The 13,716-nt window shown below is 42.5% G+C and overlaps 1 protein-coding gene across 15 annotated transcripts in view; it reads left to right on the top strand.

The window, feature by feature from the left end:
- DLG1 (discs large MAGUK scaffold protein 1) overlaps positions 1-13,716 on the top strand; it is a 352,797-nt gene that overhangs the window by 317,419 nt on the left and 21,662 nt on the right. For all 15 annotated transcript variants that reach the window (XM_075004306.1, XM_075004311.1, XM_075004308.1 and 12 more), the window contains 4 exons: positions 2,601-2,651; positions 5,719-5,820; positions 6,099-6,271; positions 13,144-13,253. In XM_075004306.1, coding sequence (XP_074860407.1) covers positions 2,601-2,651; positions 5,719-5,820; positions 6,099-6,271; positions 13,144-13,253 — 436 coding nt within the window. The remainder of the gene's footprint in view (positions 1-2,600; positions 2,652-5,718; positions 5,821-6,098; positions 6,272-13,143; positions 13,254-13,716) is intronic.

Genomic DNA, 13,716 nt, shown 5'->3' on the forward strand with positions numbered 1-13,716 from the left:
GAGCTGGCTTTGGAGGTGCTGGTTCTGGAAAAGAGGCTCTGTTGTCGTTTCTTAGGAAGGGTGTTGTCACTGCTAAGTCATTTTTACTGCATAGCCTTTGCTGACCCCACCTGGAACTCTGCTGCCATTTCCTAGTAATGCCTGAGTCAGCATGTTGCAGGGCTGGTATGACTTAGCCCCACTGCGAAAGTGACCACGAGAAAGTACGAGCATGGAGTATGTCCAATTCTGGAGCCGCTATTGCAAAAAGGATGTGAATGCATTGGAGAGAGTCCAGCAGAGAGCATTAAAAATTATTAGTGGGTTCTGGAGCACATGACCTCAGGGGAGAGGCTGACAGATTTGGGTTTATTTAGTCCACAGAAGAGAAGGGGGCGGTGGGGAGGGAAATTGATAACAGCCTTCAGCTTCTTGAAAGGTGATTCCAAAGGGTATGGGGAGAGGCTGTTCTCAGTGGTGACAGAACGAGGAGCAGTGGTTTCAAGTTGCAGTAGATTTAATTTGGATACTAGGAAAAACTATTTCACTAGGAGGGTGATGAAGCTCTGGAGTAGGTTACCTTGGGATATGAGTGAATCTCCATCCCTAGAGGTTTTTAAGTCACAGGTTGACAAAGCTTTGGCTGGAAGGATTTGGTTGAGATTTGTCCTGCTTTTAGCAAGGGGGTTGGACTCGATGACCTCCTAGGATTCTGTGGAGTGGGAGGATGGTGCAGAAAACCATGAATTTGTCACAGTAATTTGGGCCTCAGGATTATATCTGTTGAGGTCCATCTCCTACTCCTCTTGGCCAACCCAACTCCAGCCTCTGTACCCATGCCTGAATCTCTAGGCTGTCAACGCCAGCATTATCCCTTTACTGTGATTTCCTTGCCTGCTCTAGTTCCTTCAGCCTATTCCACATCCCCATCCCCACAGCTTCCATATCAGATGCAAATTCTAGTCTAACCCCCACTCCACAGAATAAAAAAGTCCCATATGCTGCAGATGTGCTGTTTTAGTTAGCATTGAAAGCTGATGCTATTTGGTGAAATTTTAGTAAATGGTGTTAATTTTTTAGACTTCATCCTCAACTGCTGGAGACCCCAAATGGTACCCTAATGAGGGCCTATTCCACTAAAGCACAAATAACCTGTGCAGCATCTTTGTGAGATTTATCTTTACTAGAACAGTACAAGGCAGCTGCCTGGAGCTCCTTATAGCATGAGGAAATCTATTGCACGTGTGGACCAACATACCCTGTTGGCTAGAATTTCCAGACTCAGCTGCCCACAGTGCATATGTATCCACAAGTTGAATAGAAATGGGACCACACATCTTGACTATTCCAGTGAGAGGTAAGTAATGTCCATTTCCTCTGAGATTACCGATTTTTGTTTAAAAATAAAAATAAAAACATGTTCTTTGCTTTGAAATAAAAGAGAGGAGAATATTTATAGCAATATATGGATTTAGAAAGACCTTTAGGTGCCATCCATTGCTATACAATTGCATTGAAGCAACATTAGGGTCACTTATGACACATGAATGTGTATGATAAATGTCAATGAATTCTCCAAAAATTGGCCAAACAAGTTTTTGGTGGTATTAGTTGAATGTTCAGGAAAACGTCTTTGTTTAAAGAATAATTAATGTATTATCTGAATTGCTGGCTTTTGAATTTTTAATGTTATGGTTTACATGACTTGAATGATGAATGTTGTTAAAATCATATTGTGACAGATTTTCATCATTTCACACTAAACTTTGTATGAATGCAGTGATGGCAGCTGAAGTACATTTTCAGATGCTTACATTTTACATATTAAAAGCTTGCAGCCATTGAAGGTGAATATTAAATGATTATCTCATTCACTGCTGATGTTCTCTCTGGAGCTGAGAACAGTCTCCTTATTTACATCTGTTCCAACTTCACATTTAAAATTGTTTTGTCATAGATAAAATGTATTAAATAAGCATTATTTTGTATATAGAGTATAAAAATGTCTTTTCTAGTGACTGTATTATATAAAAGATATTTTGGCTAAATATCCATTTGTGAAAGAGTTCATGCAGCAGCTTAAGACAGACATATACAAGTTTGTGGCATTTATATTTAAATATAAAAAAAGAAAATCTACAATCTAAATGCAGTTCTAGTGTAGAAAAGATCTTAATGAATGTGCTTCTGCTTCTAGCAGTGAATGACAACATGCATGCATTTTTTTCAGTAAAACATTTGCAAGAGTGTTGAACAGTACCTAAAACTTCTCGTATCTCATGCTTGACATAAATTAAACATTCTAACATTTTCTATAAAAATCTTCATGCCATAAATAAAAGCAAACTGTAAAAACTTTAATAAAACAGGTATGCCCATTGTGTTATGAAAATTTTTGTTTGGCCTGTCTTTGTGGTGATTTTTAATGAACCGCTCCGTAGAGAATTTCCTTCTTGAGTATTATCATGATGTATGTGTTGAGGATTGTCTGATCTAACTTTCTTTCTCTGACAGACTGTTATTTTACATGTATGCCAGTTAGTTTAAAAAGAAAAAGAAAAAAAAAAAGAAAAGCTACTTACCACTTCAGCAAATTTTCTTACATATGTTTAAATTTTTAGGTGGCCAAGAAGAGTACGTCTTGTCTTATGAGCCAGTCAGCCAACAAGAAGGTTTGTAGAACCTAGTAAATTTTTAAAAATATGTTTATTGTGATAGCAAAATTGTTCCGTGTGCACCTAAATCAGGGCTAGGCAAAATATGGCTGTGGGGCCAGATCTGCCTGCCTGCCCCACCCCACTTCAGTGCCCAGAAAAGCCAGTTGTAGGGTTCTGTGAATGCTGCAGAGCCCAGGATAGGAGGGAGCACAGAGAGGCTACCCACGTCCTTACCCCAGCAAAATCTTGCAGCTCCCACTAGCCATTTTCCAGACAGTAAGAGCTACCTGTATGCAGGAGAGGTAGCATGTTACCTACCTCTTCCCTGGGCTCAGAGCAATACCTGTGACCCTTGCACTGCTCTGAGAACGTGGCAGGGCATGGAAGGGAAGCACTCTAGCTAAGGAACCTGCCTGGCTGCTGACTGGGAACCGCCCAGGTAAGTGCCTGCCTGCTAGATCTTGCCTCTGGCACTCCAGGCTCTCCCTGCCTCCCAGTCCTCTGCACCCCTCCTACATCCCTACTCTATATAACCCAAACCCTCTGTACCCCTGCTCCTGCACCCATACCTCCTCCCAGATCCTGCACCCCTCGTTCATCACCCCTTCTCCAGGTCACAGTCCCCTCTCAGAACCTGCTGTCATTCCTGCCTCAGGTCGCAAACCCTTCCCAGGTCCTGCATTCCTTTCTACGTCACCCCCACCACCACCCTTTCTCCAGATCAGAATCCTCTCATGCACCCATACTCTTCTCAGACTATGCATTCCAATCTCCTTTCCCATATCACAGCCCAAACCCCTGCCCCAAGTCACAACCCTCTTCCAGACCCTGCATCCACTTCTACACATCTCTCTCAGGTCAGAATCTTCTTCTGCATCTGTACCCTTTTCTGGACCCTTCAGCTCAGTTCTCTGTCCCTGGTCACAACCCTCTCATTCACCCAAAGTATCTGCCAGATCCTAAACTCCCTTCTGCATCCAACCGCCTCTCAAGACCCGACACCGCCTCCATTAATATCGTAGAAGAGTATGGCCCTTGTCCACTTAACAATTCTTTCCCATCCCACTCTAGACACTGACATTACACTTAACACCACAATATCTATATACATAAAACAAATTAAATTATTATTCCAATATATGCATGACCATGTCATCAATATTAGTGAGTCTTAATACAAGTTCCAGGTAATATCTTTATACCACTGATTTTACACAGGGAAAATTTATGTTTGAGTTTTGTGTGAATTGGAATCCTGTCAGATCCTCGAGCTTGGTTACTTGTTTTTTTTAATACTCTTAATATGTTTCTGTTCTACTCTAATTCCATTTCCCCATTCTAGGGCAGCAGAAGGCTTTATGTTAACAAATTATTGACACTTTTAAAGTGCCAGCTAGAGCTGATAAAAATATTTTTTCACTATATTTACCATTTTTAAAAAAGATTTATTTTTACAACACATTTAAGTATTTTAAACGTTTTTGTTTTTGAAAAAATGTTCATTGAAAAGCCTATTTGTTCCTATTCTAAATATCCCCCACCCTCAACACATGATTTTTACATGAACGCTTTCATTATCTTAATCACATAATGTGGGGTTTTTGTTTGTTTGTTTTTCAAAATTGAAGTTTTGAATTTTTAGAAGTGAACCTTTCCAGCTTCAAAAATGTGTCTGAAAATGGAAGGGTGTCAAAATGTTGTAAAACTTAATGGGATAACAGCCAGAATTCTTCCTCAGCTTCTGTTATTTTTAAGTTATTTCTAAATGCCACCACCATTTCATTCTTTCATCATTCTGATCCCTTTCTAAGTGTGCAGTTGCTATCTATTTGGATTGATTTTTCAGCAGACTGAGAGTTAAGTTGTTAGGATCTATACCTCATTTTTGAATTTGAAAGTAAAAAGGCTCATCAGAATATTCTGTATGTGCAGTATATAATTACAATAGTATTTATAAAGTGTGCAAGAAAGAGAAAATTATCCTGATGCTTAGAAATCTTCAGGGAGAGTCCAAAGGAGTAGTGGGGGGATTTCAGGATACCTGAGATTTCTCAGAATCAGCATCATGTTCAGTGTCACAGTTTCAAGGTATTGCAGTTGCACCTGAATTTTGCAGTCCCTCAAGGATACCTTCTTAAGGTTTCTGACTCTCAGTCATTGCCTGGCTTTTGTGGAAATTCATATCTATTTCCCCTTTAAGTCAGGGTTTTTAATGCTCACAACTTACCACACAGCTCTTTCTAAGCAAGAATATTAGTATAAAATCATTAAAGAGAATTTTTTAAATAAAGTTTCCAATACACGTGGTAAAAGTTTACAAGAGGTTGCCCATCTGTCTTGTTGGGCTCTAGTAGGCCAAAGTCTTTCCAAGCCTTTTGCAGGCGTTGAGGACTTTTGGACAGGAAGATCCTGCCTGTTACTGGGTAGAAAGAAGGCACTGAGTCAGTTTAAATCTAGCTTTTTAATATCAAACCCCCTTTTTAAAATCTGTTGGTCTCTGCAAAATCCAGTTTGAACCAGTATATGCAAGCCTCCCCAGGAAATGATATCTCTGTGGAGATATTTGAGACCTAAATGATTCACCTTAATCACCTCCCACTGGTAATTTCTGGTAGAGCTGTAGCAGTTCTTTCCTCCACCCAAGAGTTGCATGTGCACACACATGCACAGACATGCACACACACACCCGCACACACCCATTCATAAACATAATACAGTTTGGTTCCCAAAGCATGCAGTTGCAGTATCTGTTCAATTCAGCATCCATTGTTCTCAAAATAGCTAGTCTCAAAATATAGTAACTATTGAAATTCTTAAATGATGCTGTTGGTTAGTGAGCGCTTTTGAAAAATCTTACACTCTTTAGGACATAAATATCCATTTTTGTGATCCATTTTTCAAAGGTGTGGAGCATGCAGCAGCTCATGTTGACTTCAGTACGGCTTGGCTTACAGCCTTCAGTAATTTCTCTCACCTGGTGTACATTTTGCCTGTTTTAGCTGTATTAGGTTGTTGGTGAAATGTGAAGGTGTTTTAATGATCATGCTATAATGAAAAAATATTATGTCTGTATCTTCAACAGTGAATTACACTCGACCAGTAATTGTTTTGGGACCCATGAAAGACAGAATAAATGATGATTTAATCTCAGAATTTCCAGACAAGTTTGGATCATGTGTTCCACGTAAGTCCGTGCAAATACTGTAGTGAATTTAAACAGATAAATTGTCATAGTCTTGCTGTAAAATCTGTCAAGCTCAGTAATTTTTTTATTGTGGCTTGTCTTTACCCTCCCAGAATTATTTAACTGTTAAATGTCTGTCTATTTCTCATTTAACAATTTTACACTATAAATGGAAGACATTCTGTGGAAATATTTGCTTACAAGTATTGTAGAAAATATCATATTTGCAGTGAAAGCAGTAGCTTTCTACTTAAATAGTTCTTCCTTTGTCTTTAAAGATACTACCAGACCGAAACGAGATTATGAGGTGGATGGACGAGATTATCACTTTGTCACCTCTCGAGAACAGATGGAGAAGGATATTCAGGATCACAAATTCATTGAGGCTGGCCAGTATAACAATCACCTTTATGGAACAAGTGTTCAGTCAGTGCGGGAAGTAGCAGAAAAGGTGAAATCCAGTGCTGGTGTCTGACTTTCATTTGCTGAATTGATTTAAGTTTCACAGCTATATGGATAGGTCCTTATTTATGTATCATGCTCTTCTGAACATGTATAATAGCTAGTATAAAAGTACAGAATTCTTAACAGAGAATATATATACTATAATTTATATATACAACCGATTCTATTCACTATTCTAATCAGTATTTTAATACTATCATTTAGAGAAGAATTTGCTCCTTCTCACAAAAAAATCAATTTTGCTCTATCAAGGATTTAATATCAGAGTGACACAGAAGTATCTCATAGTACTAAGGGTACGTCTTCACCACAGGGAAGATTGACCTGGTTACAGTCAGTCTTCCAGAATTCAATTTAGTGCAACTGGTAGGGATGTACTGAATCAAACTTACAGGCACCTACATCAGTGCCAGTACTTCTGCCCCCCGTTAAGCATAGGTGAAGTTGACAGGAGCGCATGCTCCCATTGACCTCCCTAGGTGAATTTGCCATGAAAGCTGAGGTTAAGGTATGTCGACTCTAGCTATGTAATTAATGTAGGTAGACTTGTGTACCTGAATTTGAACTTCCACTGTAATGTACATCTGCCCTTAGACCTTGTCTATTCTGAACCACAAAGTGCATGTAGTGACAGTTAAAGTTACCTCAGGACATACCTCATCCACCCAAAATCTCAAAAGAATGAAAGTGAGAGGCTAAGGGGAAAGACCCCTGAATTCTTTTCCACTTACATATTGCCTATAGAGCTGTCGGTAACACACTCCCTATACCTTGTAATCTATCTGCAATAATTGCCAAAAAAACACACTCTCACTTGTATCAGAGAGGTAGCCATGTTAGTCTGTATCGTCGAGAACAAGAAGCACCCCCTGACTTATCTGACTTATTTTTTTATCCTCTCTTGATGTAGACTACTGATGATGGGCCATTTCCACCCTGACTGAATAGACCTTGTCAGCTCTGGCCCTCCCTTTTACTGGGATCCCACTCTTCAAATACTCCTTTGAAACACCCCCCTCCCCCTCACTCATGCATCTGATGAAGCAGGTATTTGCCCATGAAAGCTTATGCTCCAAAATATCTCTCACTTGTGTTACATAGGTCAAATTAGATAATCTAGTGGCCTTTTCTGGCCTTAAAAATTAATGATAAATGTAAATAGTACTAAACTACAGTTGTCAAAATTAATGAACAGCTCTACAGACCTCAAACAGTTCTGCATGATTAAGTGATAAAAAAAAATTTATTGGACAGTTTAAACATCACAGACTTTTCAGCAGTTCTGCTGTACCTAACAGTAGAGTACAACACATTTTCTTTCACGTTCCACTAATTGGTCCCTTTACCCAAAATAGGCATTAATCCCTCTGGTGAGATACAGATCTATCCTCCAGACAGCCTGGCCACATCCACACTAGCATGTTCTCTCAAAATAATTTTCAAAAGGAACAGCTCCTTCAAAAGATCCCACGGAGCATCTACACACAAAATGCGCTCTTTCAAAAAATATTTGTCCTCCTTTCAAAATTGCTCCTCCCTTCCTGTTTCAGGAGGAGTGCCTTCTTTTGAAAGGCACTTTCAAAAGAAAATGTGTATAGTCACTCTTTCAAGAGAGGGAGTCCTCCATGCCACCGTCCAGCTGGTGCTTGGGGAGGCCCCTTCCAGCACAAGTGGAGCTCTATAGTCAGTGCGTCCAGCTGCACTTAAAGACACAGAGACCCAGAAACCCTGTGGCAGGAAGCTGAGGGTGTGGTGACAGCAGGGACGGCACGAGCTCCCACCGCATCCTCCAGCAGACTTCAGAGCTCCCTGAATCAATCCTGTGGCAGCGTGTCCAGCAGCCAGGAGCCCTCAACCCCACCAGGGGACCCCTCCCAGGCATCCAAAGACTCCTAGGACCCCAGCCAGGGGCCAAAGAAGAGGGCCCCCTCCTAGAGCGAGGCGGAGGTGAAGGACTCGCTGGCACTCTGGGGATGAGGAGCTGCTGCTGCATGTGACCAGCCAAAGCTGGAATGCCACAGCCTTCAGCCGGATGTCAACTGTCCTGAGCTCCTGGGGCCACCCCACCCGCACAGCAGAATAAGTGCTCTCCAAGGCAAAGGAGCTAAGGAAGGCCTGTTACGAGGCCTGTGATGTGGCCACATGCTTGGGGGCAGCAGCTGCCACCAGCCCCCACTTGCAGGGGCTCAACCACCTCCTGGGGCCCTGCAGGCAGCAGTTCACACACGACGGACATAGAGATGGAAGCCAGAGCAATGATGGGGGCTCCAGTAATGGGACCCTCATCATCACTCTGTCCTCTGGGATCTCCAGCCGTGACCCTTCCACGAGGGCCTGGAGCTGCACAGAGTGGTTCCCCTTGTGATTTACGAAGGTTCATGCACTGTGCTCTGGGTCCCAGATGATGGTGTGGTTCCCATCCAGAACCCCAAATGAAGTTCAGGAAGCCCAGCTCCTCGAACCTCATGAGGGCAACAGCGAGGTCCCCAACTCAGACAATCCAGCAAAGTAAGATGTCGCTGATCTCCCGGGCAACCTTCATGGGGTGGGGAGAGAACACGCCTGTGAGTGCACGATGGGGTATTTCACTCATAGAATCATAGAACACTAGGACCGGAACGGGCCTCGAGAGGCCATCAAGTCCAGTCCCCTGCCCCGACGGCAGGACCGACCACTATCTACACCATCCCTGATAGACATCTATCTAATCTGTTCTTAAATATCTCCAGCGAGGGAGATTCCACAACCTCCCTTGGCAACTTATTCCAGTACTTGACCACCCTGACAGTTAGGAACATTTTCCTAATGTCCAACCTAAACTTCCCTTGCTGCAGTTTAAGTCCATTGCCTCTTGTTCTCTCCTCAGAGGCCAAGAAGAATAAGTTTTCTCCCTCCTCCTTATGACACCCTTTAAGATATCTGAAAACCGCTATCATGTCCCCCCTCAATCTTCTTTTTTCCAAGCTAAACAAGCCCAATTCTTTCAGCCTTTCTTCGTAAGTCATGTTCTCCAGACCTTTTATCATTCTAGTTGCTCTTCTCTGGACCTTCTCTAATTTCTCCACATCTTTCTTGAATTGGGGTGCCCAGAACTGGACACAATATTCCAGCTGAGGTCTAACCAGTGCAGAGTAGAGCGGTAGAATGATTTCTCGTGTCTTGTTCACAGCACACCTGCTAATGCATCCCAGAATCATGTTTGCTTTTTTTGCAACAGCATCACACTGTTGACTCATATTTAACTTGTGATCTACTAGAACCCCTAGGTCCCTTTCTGCTGTACTCCTTCCTAGACAGTCTTTTCCCATTCTGTATGTGTGAAACAGATTATTCCTTCCTAAGTGCAGCACCTTACATTTATCTTTATTAAATTTCATCCTGTTTGTCAGACCATTTCTCTAATTTATCTAGATCATTCTGAATTATGACCCTATCCTCCAAGGTAGTTGCAACCCCTCCCAGCTTGGTATCATCTGCAAACTTAATAAGCGTACTTTCTATGCCAATATCCAAATCATTAATGAAGATATTGAACAGAACTGGTCCCAAAACAGACCCCCTGCGGAACCCCACTTGTTATGCTTTTCCAGCTGGATTGAGCACCATTAACTACTCCTCTCTGGGTGCGATTAGCCAGCCAGTTATGCACCCACCTTATTGCAGCACGATTTAAGTTGGACTTGCCTAGTTTGTCGATAAGAATATTATGCGAGACCGTATCAAATGCTTTACTAAAGTCTAGGTATACCACATCCACTGCTTCTCCCTTATCTACGAGTCTCGTTATCGTGTCAAAAAAAGCTATCAGGTTGGTTTGACATGATTTGTTTTTTTACAAAACCATGCTGGCTGTTCCCTATCACTTTACTACCTTCCAAGTGCTTGCAGATGACTTCCTTAACTACCTGCTCCATTATCTTTCCTGGCACAGAAGTTAAGCTTACTGGCCTGTAATTTCCTGGGTTGTTCTTATTTCCCTTTTTGTAGATGGGCACTATACTTGCCCTCTTCCAGTCTTCTGGAATCTCTCCTGTCTCCCATGACTTTCCAAAAATGAGAGCTAACGGCTCAGCTACCTCTTCTGTCAGCTCCTTGAGGATTCTAGGATGCATTTCATCAGGCCCTGGTGACTTGCAGACATCTAATTTTTCCAAATGGTTTTTAACTTGTTCTTTTTTTATTTCAAAAACTAACTCTACCCCTTTTCTACCAGCATTCTCTATGTCAGGCATTCCTTCAGACTTCTCTGTGAAGACCGAAACAAAGAAGTCATTAAGCATCTCTGCCATTTCCAAGTTCCCCATTACTGCTTCTCCCTCCTCACTGAGCAATGGCCCTACCCTGTCCTTGGTCTTCCTCTTGTTTCTAATATATTTGTAAAAGGCCTTCTTGTTACCCTTTATGCCTGTAGCTAGTTGGAGCTCATTTTGTGCCTTAGCCCTTCTAATTTTACTCCTGCATTCCTGTGTTATTTGCCTGTGTTCATTCTTTGTAATATGTCCTAGTTTCCATTTTTTATAGGATTTCTTTTTTAGTTTGAGATCATGCAGGATCTCCTTGTTAAGCCAAGGCGGTCTTTGCCCATATTTACTATCTTTCCTACATAGGGGAATAGCTTGTTTTTGGGCCCTTAATAATGTCTCTTTGAAAAACTGCCAGCTCTCCTCAGTTGTTTTTCCCCTCAGTTTTTCCTCCCATGGGATCTTACCTACCAGCTCTGAGTTTACCAAAATCTGCCTTCCTGAAATCCATCATCTCTATTTTGCTATTTTCTCTCCTACCAGTCCTTAGAATTGTGAATTCTATGATTTCATGATCACTTTCACCCAAGCAGCCTCCCACCTTCAAATTCTTGACCAAGTCCTCCTTATTTGTCAAAATCAAGTCCAGAACAGTTTCTCCCCTGGTGGCGTTTTCAACTTTTTGGAATAAAAAATTGTCTCCAATGCAGTCTAAGAACTTATTGGATAGTCTGTGCCCCGCTGTATTAGTGTCCCAGCATATATCTGGATAGTTAAAGTCCCCCATCACCACCAAATCCTGGGCTCTGGATGATTTTGTTAGTTGCTTGAAAAAAGCATCATCCACCTCTTCCACTCATCCCCATCCCCTCCCCCGCACACACCTGGCCCTTGACCCACCCCCCTGTGCCCAATGTCCCCAGTCTCCAAGGGTCCCTCTTGCCCAGGACCTCTCCCCTCCCCCTGAAGGGTGGGTGCCATGAGCATGCCTTGCCTCGAGGAGGACGGTACAGTTGGTGGCCCTGCCCATCCCAAACTGGTGGCTGACAGACCAGTGGCAGTCGAGGGTGGCCAACTCTGTATAGCAATGGCTACCCTCTTCTGCAGGGGGACTGTGGGTGGCATATGGGTATCATGGTGTTGGAGGGCTGGAGCAAGCCAGTGACACAGCTCCAGAAATGTCTGCTTGGTGATAAAGAAGTTCTGGAGCCAGTGGTCATCATCCCAGTCCCCCAGCACCAGCTGGTCCCACCCTTCACTGCTGGTGGGGTGACCCCACCAGCACTGAACAACCTGGGGGAGGGGACACGGGCGTTGCCCTGCGAGGGTGGCCTGTACCAGGAAGGCCATCAGGGTATCCTCCCAGAGCTGCTGCAGGACAGCAGCTAGTAGCATGGTCAGCAGGCTGACTGTGGTCTCGATGGGTAGAGCATTGGGGAGCTACTGGTGGTCCGTTGTGTGCCCTGAAATGTCTCCTCTGCATGATCAGGGTCTGCTGCGCTCTGGGTGGCAAGCCAGCATATGGCATGTTCAGAATGAGGGTGTTGGGGAGGGGCCCTTTAAAGGAGCACTAGGCTGCAGCCCCCGGAAGGGCTTGTCTGCCATGCAACTCCCATCCATGGCATTTCCTGGGCCTTTCTTTCAAAAGAGCACCCTGGAACGTGTGAATGCCCTTTTTTGAAAGAGGGAACTTGTCTTTTGAAAGGGTGGATTGCAATCTCAATCCACTTCTGGTGTGTGGACACGTGCTTTCAAAAGCTGATCTTTCGAAAGGAGGCTTTCAAAAGTTCGCCTTTCGAAATTGAGCTGTAGTGTAGGCACAGCCTCTTTTGCCAGTGCAAAGAACTGGGCTAATATAAGGAGAGCATTAAATATGTGTGCAATGGTGAAAGTCTTCCCCATGTCTTAACATTTTTTGCACACTTCACTTTGCCAATGTTCAAGATATTAGGCCAAAAGTAGAAAAATGGCTGTGGATTCCTTCCCCACCCCCAAAAGTTAACAAAAATAAGAAAACTGTATTACTGAAAGTGCTCTGTTTAATCAAAGGCAGAGTCAGTAATCATGAAATAGAAAAGGCCCATGTTTAATCAGTATGGGGCAAACCAATTAATTTACTACTTTTTATTGAGGTACAATCACCAGTACTTTATTGATGCAATAGTGAGCAACTCACTGCAGAACAGTCTGTTATAGTGTGGCCCTTCCCATTAGGTGTAAGAAAGTGTGCGACCTTCTAATACACTTAGAAAAGAAGATCCCCAACCAAAATTAAGTCATTATAATTTCTTGAAATTTTTTGATATTGCTTACATATGTGACAGATATGTGAAAAAAGCTAGGCCAGTATTATTTCCAGTAATAAAGCAAAGTGTTATCAACCTGTATTTAATTACATTTCGTTAAAGCTAACAACTGTAAATGCTTGAGTTTTTGTTGCAATAACGCTACATCAGTGGGTTCTACTGATGTAAGTTTGAACACAACTAGAAAACTACCACTGATTTCACAGGAGCCCAGCTGTCACTTCTAAATAGCATGTAATATGCACATGTGTGATTTGAGGACTTCACTCTTTCCCCCCCCTTCCCCTCCCCCCACTTTTTTTCTGCATTAGGGGAAACACTGCATTCTTGATGTCTCTGGCAATGCGATCAAGAGGTTGCAGATTGCTCAGCTGTACCCAATCTCCATTTTTATTAAACCTAAGTCAGTGGAAAACATCATGTGAGTAAAAACAATGTGTCTTCAGCTCAATTGTTTCAAAGACTCTGCAGGTTTTTTTGGGGGCGGGGGGGGAGCTATAAATCATTTGAAAGAGATAAAACACACTTTTTAAAACGTAATTGTTTTGTGTATGTCACTGACTACATTGAGTCACAAGGGGACTTTTAAGGGTGAGTTGTTCTTCAATTCCTAGGCCCTATAGGTATGTCACAGGTGGGTACTGGTACTTGCTATCCACCAGAGACTGGAAATTCTAACAAGCAGCATCCACTGGCCCAAATTTGCACAGTCGTTCTCATCATACCCCAGAATAATGGCATAGGAGGGAGTCCAAGCCAAATCCTCCCTAGTTCCTCCCTACATTTCTGTAATCTGAACTGAAAAGCTGGTGTCCCCATTTCTCCAGGTTTCTCTTTGGCCTATAAATAGGTATAACAAAACAAAACAAAATAGATATAGTAAA

The sequence above is a fragment of the Carettochelys insculpta genome, chromosome 10, assembly GCF_033958435.1.
Source record: "Carettochelys insculpta isolate YL-2023 chromosome 10, ASM3395843v1, whole genome shotgun sequence".
Taxonomy (NCBI): Eukaryota; Metazoa; Chordata; order Testudines; family Carettochelyidae; genus Carettochelys; species Carettochelys insculpta.